The sequence below is a fragment of the Takifugu rubripes genome, chromosome 16 (assembly GCF_901000725.2).
Source record: "Takifugu rubripes chromosome 16, fTakRub1.2, whole genome shotgun sequence".
NCBI classification, from domain to species: Eukaryota; Metazoa; Chordata; class Actinopteri; order Tetraodontiformes; family Tetraodontidae; genus Takifugu; species Takifugu rubripes.
In genome coordinates, this window is record NC_042300.1 from 12,674,784 (window position 1) to 12,684,765 (window position 9,982).

Here is a 9,982-nt window from a genome sequence, read left to right on the forward strand (position 1 = left end):
GAGGGAGGGAGGGGCCCTACTCCCTATATAGGGCACTAACTAGGGTGTGAGGACCACTGCATCCTGATTATTGCCCTCAGTGTGTAAGTGATGGTTCCTTCAAGCAAATATATCCCATCATCCTTTGCAGGTGCACACAACCGAGACAGTGAATGTTTTGATATTTAGCTGTAAAAAACACCTAAAGTGAACCGATCCCGTAATGTGACAGTATAACGTTGTTTACGGCGCGCTGGACGATGTCTGTGTCCGAAGACCGGACTCACTTTGTTGTGATGTGTCCCGCAGCTCTTTATGGGATCCTCTTCCCACGAGACAAGGAAGCGGCGTTCGCCAACTACCGGATGTGGGAGTCGCTGGGCTTCGTCATCTCCTTCGCCTACAGCAGCTTCCTGTGCCTGGAGTATAAACTCTACATCATGCTGGGGGTCCTGGTGCTGGCCGCCGTCACCTACCCCATCGTAGAGCGCCATGAACACATGCACCCCACCCTGACTCAGGAGAACGCTGAGAACACCAGCACCAAGATCATGTGCCAGACTCAGATGTAGACCCGGACCTCCGCAGCTCCTGGGTCCAGAGCGGATGGAACCATTGATACTGGGGCATTTTGAGGTCCCGAACCGTCTCGTCCTGCAGCCGTTCTGCTGCGTCTGGATCCCCTCCACTTGGTTTGGTAGCATTTTTCTGAGTGACGCACTTTTGTAAATATTTCTGACTCCACACATTTTTAACCTAAATTAAATGGTCACAAACTGCTTAAAAGCCCATTTTATTCTATGTCAAGTACAAAGTAACCACGCCCCTTTCCCTTCGCGGGGAGGGGGGGGGGGGGGCGGTCAAAAGACTCAATCCAAACCAAAAGTGGCTTTAAAATGCCCAACTAAGCTTCTCGTTAACTGATTTACTACTTTCAACTGCTTGAAAAACAAAACTCGACGGCCGATGGACCTGGAAGGACGAGCAAACCGGAGAACATCAACAGCCGCAGCAATAAATCAAAGACGCAGCGGCAACGTGCTGCATTTCAAATGGTGCTTTTATTGCAATGTGTCGCATTCCCACATTCATAGATGTTACAGGTTTGTTAGTCAAAGCATCATTTCCTCGAGGTTGGCGTCCTCAACTCGGAACAAAGACAAACGCAGAGGGATCAAATGCACGAGGTGTTTGTTCTGAGTGTAGGACAGGTGTGTGTGTGTGTGTGTGTGTGTGTGTAAACTTAAGCAGCCACAAACATCTGAATGAACAAACCTCCAAAGTTAAACGTCCAGTCGATGCAAAGAGAGTTTGAGTTTTGTTTGTCTCTCAGCCTTCGGGGCCCTCGGACCCGCGGGGGACCGGACCCGGACTGAGACTGATTGTCTGTTACATTCCAAATAACCGGGGGGGGGGGGGGGGGGGGGGGGGCTCTTTCAGACAGAAGAGAAAATAGAACATGCATAAAATTCTCCCAGAACAACATTGTCACTCATAGTCTTTTAATAGCTGCTCCGATGCCTCTTAAAAACAAACTTTACATGAGTGTAATATACAAAACTGGACAAAATTGAGTAAATTGTATCATATATATTTATATATATTTATTATATTAATTTATACAAGGGTAAAAGTGGAACCTTGGTCATTTTCTCTGGTCCCAGAGAGCATTCCCGCCTCTACAAACAGGACAAAGTGGTGAGTCGACCAAAAGTCTGACGCCCCGTCGAGCCCCAACGCGGCGCCACTTCCAACACGCCACAGCTGCGGCCTCCTTCACCGAGAGGTCGGTTCTGAAACCATCATCGAGGAATGCGTGGGAGTGGAGAGTCTCAGCGGTGCGCCGGCACCCGACTGCCTGGACTCGGGAAGTGCGGAAACTGGATCAAAGCGACTCACGGACGACCTTTCATCTGTCAAACGGGTTTGTCCCGCCTGCTCACCAGGACGCCGACACACTCGCTACGCACGAGGGAGCGTGACGTTGAGAGGAGACGAGACACGTTAGCGTGCGTTCCTGTAGGTCAGTGCACAACTGTTGCTAGAGACGAAGCCTCGCGCACGCAGCAGCGCCGCTCCGCCCGGTCCGAGGACAACGCCCTCAGAGCTGTGGCGGAGCCGGCGACCGCCCAAAAAGGTCCCGACAGGCCGGGCAGCGGCGGAGGGGCGGGGTCACCTGAAAGACTGGCATAGGTGGGCTTTTCCTGCCCCACTCAGGTGGTTCCTGCGAGAACCTGAGCTGGTTTTCACGCACAAAGGTTCCCCGGGGGAAATTATGGGATGTGGTTCTGATGGCCTTTTCACTCTGAGCAAATCTCATATAAAGTGCAAAATTAGATTGTATTTGCAAATTCCTGGAATCATCTGATTAATATTCTACGTGTGTAAAAAGTCATTTAAAATACAAGTTTTTAGAAGTTGAAAAAAGGCTTTTCTTTAAAAGGAAAACAAAAGAGAAACCCCGGAAACAGGGTCATTGCTGAGCACGCGTCACGGCAGAACATATGTACACGAGGCACCTGAAGTTTGGTATAGAAAGGATTTACTGAATGGAAAAAAAGTCCTTGTTTTGTCCTCCCAAAAAATGAGATTAAAAGCTGAGAAAGGTCACCAGACAGGCTAAATTCGCTGAGGGCGGTTTGGGTGGACGTTAGCGGTCCCGATCAAATGCTCTCTTCAGTAAGGTGCATAGCTACTGGTTGCAAATGGTGGTTGCTTTCTTTCCTGTAAACGAGTGATTGACACTTCAGGCACAAAAACGCTTCATTGGTAAAGGGGGCGGGGCCACTGTACCGAGCTAGCTTTGGGAATGGGGGGGGGGGGGGGGGGGGGGGGGGGGGGGGGGGGCAGGAGAGACAACACGGGCCGCTACATTACACGGTGAGGTTTGCATATGAGATCCATCAAACGTTGAGAAGCTTTGGTCATTTACTCCTGACAAATGCAAATAAAAGGCTACATCCGTCAGATTGTGAGCGAGGTTTCTACAAAAGCCGCTGAGGCGCCACAACCAGGCAATGCTCCTCCAGGAAACCAAGGCTCCACTCACCCAGATCTGCTTAAACTTTCAACACACAACAAAATTAAATAATATGGCCTTTTCTTTTTAAATTAACCACAAAAGCCAGTCCACACCGCTTCTCTCAGTAAAATCACATTCAGCAGTCGCTAAAAACAAAGAAACCAAACCAACCATTCTCTGGCATAGTTGTGAAACACCCACAGGAACTGTGCAGGGTCTGAAGAGCAGAGAAGAAAAGAAACCAAACTAGGACATCTTCCACTTTTCCACCTTAGAGAACACCAGATATACAGTATTAATCACTGACACACGCATTGATAGTCATACACACACGTACATCAGCAGAAAAAAAAAAAGTACAAAATCAAAATAAAACATGGAGGCAAGTTGTTTTTCTTTTTTTTTCCTTTTTCTCAATTTTTTTCTTAAACCACAAACTTGGAGCACTACGTTTTCGTTGATTCTGAACAAATACATATTCACATTTCTCTGTTATATACATTATGTTAACCAAGTTACAAAAGAACTTAAACCTTGTACCAGGTGACTGTGGGGAGGGAGGAGGGACTCGTTTCCACGGTTGCATTTCTAGACAGAAAAGAACTCACAAAACCACGTGTACGCTTTGTATTTGGCATGTTTATTGTTCCTGTGGGGGTGAAGGTGTGGAGGGGGCTGCAGCAGAACCGTTTCCATAGGAATGCCTATTCCATGCAGAAGAGTGGGGGGGGGGGGCTCGCCGCTCTGAGTGGAGTCAGAGCGGCGAGCAAACCAGAGGCAGATTCCTTCCAAAAATAGCATAAAATAATATACATTCTTCCACTTTGTGCAGCTTCTGTTTCCTCTGAGTGTCTTGAAAAGAACCAAACAGTGGCGCAGGAGGTGCCCGACCCTTGTTTTCACACTGGGAGACCGGTTCCCTCCACAGGAAACATCTCCAAACCGAGGACGAGGAGGTGACCCCAGAGCGGCTACGCTACGCTACGCTACGCTAGGCAACGCTAGGCTAGGCTAGGCTACGGCGGCCGCCTCCGTCCGTGACGGTCTGACCTGCCAACAGCAACAGGGACGTTCATCCTAAATCCTCCCCGTTTTCAGAGGCTACAACAGCTAAAAACGATGAATCCACCCTGGACCATCGGGTCACTCTTCTACAAAACTGGAATGGAAACTGGATCTAAAAAGTCAGAACAATAGGATTTTTGGTTCCACTTCACTTCATGACTGAACGGCTCCCGACTGAGCCCACAAGTGTCTGCAAACGGAATGTCTCAGTCTGGAGGTAGAGGAGAAGGTTTGAAGCGAGACGACATGTTGCAGAGACTTGCTGCTCGGCTGGAGGTCAGAGGTCAGAGGTCAGAGCAGACTGGAAACACCTCCGGAGTCAACTGCTGAGATGATTTCATCTTTCAATGCAAAAAAAAGAACAGAACCTTTCCTATGAGTCCGCAACAATAGTGCCAGGAGGCTGAAAGGGTCCGAGCGGAGGCACCCAGAACCAAATTAACGAGTGCTGCTGGATAACGAGGGGAACTCAGAAGCTGCTCACAGTGTGAAAACGTGGTCAAAAGGAACAGATCATCAGACAGAAACAATAAAAATATATATATATATGTAGAAAGGTGCTCAAAGGCCACTGATGAGTTCTCCTCAAACTCTTCTAATAAATAAAGACACAAAGGAAAGAAGAGAAGAAACAAGAGTCGAATTAGTTCAGTCCAGAGTTGCTTCGAAATTAAGAAAGGCCAGAGGTGACGGCTCCTGGGACCTGTTTGGTTCTGTGCCCACACACACACACACACAGACACACACGCACACACACACACAACCACACACACACAACCACACGCACACACACACACACAACCACACGCACACACAACCACACACAGACACACACACACAACCACACACACGCACACACACAACCACACACACGCACACAGACACACAACCACACACAGACACACACAACCACACGCAACCACACACACACGCACACAGACACACACGCACACACACACACAACCACACACACGCACACACACAACCACACACACGCAGACAGATACACACACACACACACCACAAGCACACACACAGACACGCACAGACCACACACAGACACACACACACACGCAACCCCACACACACACACACACGCAGACACACGCACAGACACACACACATACAGACACACACACGCGCGCACACAGACATGCAGAGACAGACACACACGCACACAACCACACCACAGACACACACCACACAGAGCATTTGAGCTGAACACAAAGTGGTTCTCACATCGTACAAGACTGGAGGAGTTGGTGGGTGGAATGTTGACCTTGTCCTACACGTCCCCCTGTCCAACGCTGCCTAGGGGGGTGCAGCTCTGTGGACGCGGGACACAGGAAAGCCCTCGACGGTCCGAGCATCGGGGGGGGGGGGGGGGGGGGGGGGGGGGGGGGGGGGCTGAAAGGATGGGCCGGGGGGGGGCTGAAAGGATGGGTCGGGGAAGTGCTGATGGAGACTGAATGTGAGGTCTGTGCTGGGCTGAAGAACTGGCACCTCGCCACAGACTCCACTACCATCTCACACACACACACACACACACACACACACACACACACACACACGAGTACGGAAGCTTGATTAAGAGTTGTGAGCTGGAGTGGCAGAAACAAGCATTTCTGGGGTTGCTATGGTTTCCTAAGGACAGATGAACTCTGGGACCAACACCGGTGATAGGCTCAACCCGATCACGTCGCTCTTCAATGCTGCAAAGAGGTTTCACTCGATGTCCGACACACAAAGGAGCGTCACCGTAGCAACGCTTCTGCCATGCTCGTCGATCAAGCAGATCACAATTTGGCCCCCTGCTGCCCCCTACTGGGCGGAAGCAGGAAGATACATGATGTTGGAGCAGTTTGATGGCCATCATGTCACACTTGATACGTCTGTAAAAAAATACAGCTAAAATTCTAGTGCCAGAATTTAGAGTTAAAAACAATCATTAAAGATTTGAAATTTGTCATTCAGTGTATAAAAGTAGTGCTTATTAAGCTCTGATGTGTAACCAATCATAGCGCGGGGGGGGCAAAGTTCTGCTTATTCTAATCCCACCCTGTAAAAACTAGACAACTAGGAAGTGTTGCAATCTTTTCCCTAATTCCCGGACGTAGCGGACACTCAGAGGGAACATCACGTGAGGTCTGTGTGTTGCGGCGTAATTCGTGTTAATGTGGGAGCTTTAGAGCACAAATATTGTATTTTCAATAGTGTTCTGTTGTCATTCTTTTTTAATAGGTGTGTTATCGCAAAGAGAGACAGTGTCTGACTGAGCAACAGTAGTAGGAAACTGTGTGTGTGTGTGTGTGGTGTGTGTGTGCTGCCAGAGGAGTGAAACTTTCTTTAGGGAATCAGGTGGACGAAAATAAAAAAATAGGAAATGTGTTGAATAAAAAAATATAGATGTTTCTTGTAATTGAACCCATCCTGCTTTGATTCAAATTCATGACAGCTTTAAATTCATTAACCATCACATCTTTGTTAGGATCTTCTAGTACTAAAGCTTCTAAGTAAATCTCATTATATAGGAACAATATCTAAAAAGTGCGTCGTTCGCTGTGACTGCGGGTGTGGCGGCCGTGCAGCCGGGACTGTCGGCATCGCCGGAGGTACCGGAATCACAGCAAAGAACACGGTTAAATGTACATATTTATACAATGGTTACAAAGACGCGTAATGTCTAAAAGTATTGTACATGTACGACTTTAAAAAAGAGAAAGGAAAGATCAGACGGCTAACTAGCTCCCTGCTAACCACACAGAGAAGAATCAAAGGCCTCTTTTATCCTGTTTTAGAAGACGCCCAATAGGAGGACAGAGGGATCCGCTTATATATCATTTCAAAATAAAACAAGAGAAGAAAATCACCTTAAATTTTTCACATTTTAGAAAATGGAACAGTTTCCTCGTCCATTTTGTCCGGTGTGTTTTCCCCCCCCCCCAAACTAAATGTTGAATTATTAGAATTAAGATAGTTGACAAAACCCCCCAGAATGAAAACTGGATCATATCACATTATACAGAGTTTGCTGTTCTGGATCATCAATTAATTACAATTGTTTTCTTTTCAAAGGAAAGCAAGAGACGAGTGAGCTCAGAGTCTTTGTCCTTCTGTACTGTACAATACTACCCGCTTGCATGGTGCACGTGGCACGCACGGCAAACAACACTGATAGGCTGAGAGAGAGCAGGAGAGAGAGAGAGAGAGAGAGAAGAGAGAGCCCTGACGGGACTCTTAATTCACAGCTGCTGAGGTGAGGGGTAAAATGTGACGGACAAACAGTTAAATAATCATAACAGTCTTTTTATACTTTGAAAAAAAAAAAAAATAATCCTCCCCGCAGGGAGAAAGACAAGTTCCAAACTGAGCAGCATCTCATCTGCCTCCCATCCACCCGTCCATCAATCCTTCCGCTTCTGGTTGTTGTCAAAGCTTGTTGTGATGAAGACGATGATGGCGATGGAGAGAGCAGATCAAAACAGAAGATGTAATAGAATAAAACGTAGTAGAAGAAGAAGAAGCAGAGCTCGGGAAAAACTCAAACTTCCACCAGGCACTGTAGCTGATAGAGAGAGACAGTCACAGAACCAGCTGATACTGAGCTTCTATCCCACAATGCCTCAGAGGTCTGAAACCTTAACATTCCCACATCGCTGAGAGACAGGTAGAGGAAAACCAAAACACAAATCAACATTTAAAAAAAGCCAGAGGTGCTGCTGTGTGGGACACTTCCACACTACCAATAACACTGAGCACAGGCTGAAGCTGCAGCTCGTGCTCCTAAGATGCTGCTGCGCTGCTGCTGCTGCTGCTGCTGCGCTGCTGCTGCTGCTGCTGCGCTGCTGCTGCTGCTGCTGCTGCTGCTGCGCTGCTGCTGATGCTGATGCTGCTGCGGCGGCGGCCCGACACAAATGTCCCGTCAGAAAAAAGGAACAAACGGGGGGGGGGGGGGTCGGCCCTGATTTGACAGCAAACTTGGCAAATCTACAAATGATGTTGCAGCTGTTGTTTTCTTAGGTCAGGAAGCAGTTCACCGAGGAATGAGCAGCAAGACAACGCTGCCTTTAATAGGCTGAGGCAGACAGACAGGTTGTCAGACAGATTAGACAGGCAGGTATCGTCACACTGCTGCTCCTTCTGACAAGTCTTTGTTAAGTAGTGGGCTGTAACACCACTGGCGTGGATGCCCCCCCCCTCCCCCAACAGAGAAGTGTAACACCGACAGCCAAACCTGTCAGAGACGACACGCGTCCGAACGTCCTGGCTTCATCCATCCGAAAAGGTGACGCAGAGACGGCGACGGGGGCACCGACCTCTGAGGAGGTGCAGCAGAAGTGAGGAGCTGGAGAAGTGAAGGTCGGGAGGAGGGACGTCACTCGGTGAGCAGCTGCTGGAGGAGGCTCTTCTGCTGGGCCGGGTTGTTCTGAGAGCCCTGCGTTCCCGGGCCCTTCTGGGAGGACGCGGTCCCACCGGAGCCCTGGTTCATGTACGAGTCGCTCCCAACCAGGTTGACTGTGCACTGGACATCTGCAAACACCTGCACCTGCTGCACCTGCTGCACCTGCAGACATGACGATGGAGATCCATCATGACACACGTTAAAGTTACGTTACGTTGATGGACACAGTATTTTAGCAGTGAGAAATTTGAACTCTAAAACACCAACCTGCTGATCACTGCATACCACACTGACACTGCTGAGGTTACTGTTGCTCATGGCAACGGGTTGCCCCATAGGAGGTAATGAGCTGACACCACTGGAGCCTCCAGCCATGGAGACAGTGATGCTCATGTTGTTGTAAACCCCCTGCTGGCCAAAGGCCGGCCCTGCACCCTGGCCTGACTGGCCGAACAGGCTGCAACAGATCATTCAGACATAGCAGAGTCACGGCGCGCACGTGAAACCTCAGCATTTACTAAACACAGCGCGTGGAAAAGCTACAGCTGATTTGTTAACCTGTTGCTGGTGATGCCCGTGGGAGGCCAGCTTTTTGTGTCCGCTGCCTGGTAACCAGGGGGCGGGGCTTGCTGAAGCAGAGGAGTCTGTGGCGTGGAGTTCTGAGGCGACAACAGCGGGCTGGTCGGGCTCATCTCAGGAGGGAAAGGTGGCTCCTGCTGGGCTATAGCTTTGAAATGAGAGACAGAAAGGAAAATATCAGTTATATATCAAATTAAAGTTACATATCAAGTTAAATATCAAATATTTTCCAATTCTAGCGAAAAGTTCTGCTTTACATGTCCCACTCAGACATTTTAGGGCATTCTGACTTGATTATTCCAACTAAGAAACAAATATTTGAATCATTAATATACTTTCATGTCAAAAAAGAATCAATTTGAACTCACCAGAACCGCTAAACTGCTGAAACAGGCCCTGTTGGATGGACGAGTTCACGGTGCTGAACTGGCCCTGCACGCCCCCCAATAGCGTCTGGTTATTCAGGGGAACTCTGACGGTTACTTTGTTGTCCAGAGGACCCCCGGTCATGGGACTGAAGGGGCTCGGTGAGGTAGCGGGTTTCCCCGTCAGCGGGTTGTATACTTGTGGGAAGCTAAACTGCTGTTGTGGGGGCTGCTGAGGCGTTGTCGGGGCAACTTTGGGTGCTTGCGCTGTTCCAATGGATCCTACCGACCCAGCTGGAGCACCTGCCATGTTCTGTCTCATCAGCATGACCTTCTGCTGGAAAAGCTGGCGCTGGCGGTGCTGGATGCTATAAATTTCCCTTTGACGCTGGGGCCGCATCTGAGCGTTTCAGAGGAGGGCTGCTAAAAACACACATGGTAAGGCTCGGCTCGCTTCTCTGATGAATGTATGATGCACCACAGGACCCTTTGTTCAGTATCTCAGACACATTGACAGCTGAATAAATCATTTAAAATAAACCCAAGGCCAATTTAACAAAAAACTGCAAC

General features: G+C 48.9%; 2 protein-coding genes and 1 long non-coding RNA gene across 5 annotated transcripts in view; 2 read left to right on the forward strand and 1 right to left on the reverse strand.

Moving 5' to 3' along the window:
* The window catches only part of LOC115252906 (protein unc-93 homolog A-like), a 4,976-nt gene extending 4,364 nt beyond the window's left edge, over window positions 1-612 (forward strand). The window contains exon 9 of the mRNA XM_029849199.1: window positions 289-612. Coding sequence (XP_029705059.1) covers window positions 289-551 — 263 coding nt within the window. The 3' untranslated portion in view covers window positions 552-612. The remainder of the gene's footprint in view (window positions 1-288) is intronic.
* The window catches only part of LOC115252908 (uncharacterized), a 16,150-nt gene extending 14,732 nt beyond the window's left edge, over window positions 1-1,418 (forward strand). For all 3 annotated transcript variants that reach the window (XR_003891189.1, XR_003891190.1, XR_003891188.1), the window contains exon 3: window positions 1,191-1,418. This is a non-coding gene — a long non-coding RNA (uncharacterized lncRNA). The remainder of the gene's footprint in view (window positions 1-1,190) is intronic.
* A 6,595-nt stretch (window positions 1,419-8,013) lies between these two features.
* On the reverse strand, window positions 8,014-9,812 carry LOC115253082 (nuclear receptor coactivator 1-like). The gene is made up of 4 exons (XM_029850021.1): window positions 9,416-9,812; window positions 9,027-9,195; window positions 8,736-8,925; window positions 8,014-8,630 (listed from the first exon to the last, which is right to left on the reverse strand). Exons 1-4 carry the CDS (start codon window positions 9,810-9,812, stop codon window positions 8,442-8,444), a joined length of 945 nt encoding a protein of 314 aa, XP_029705881.1. The 3' UTR covers window positions 8,014-8,441.
* Between the last annotated feature and the right edge of the window lie 170 nt (window positions 9,813-9,982).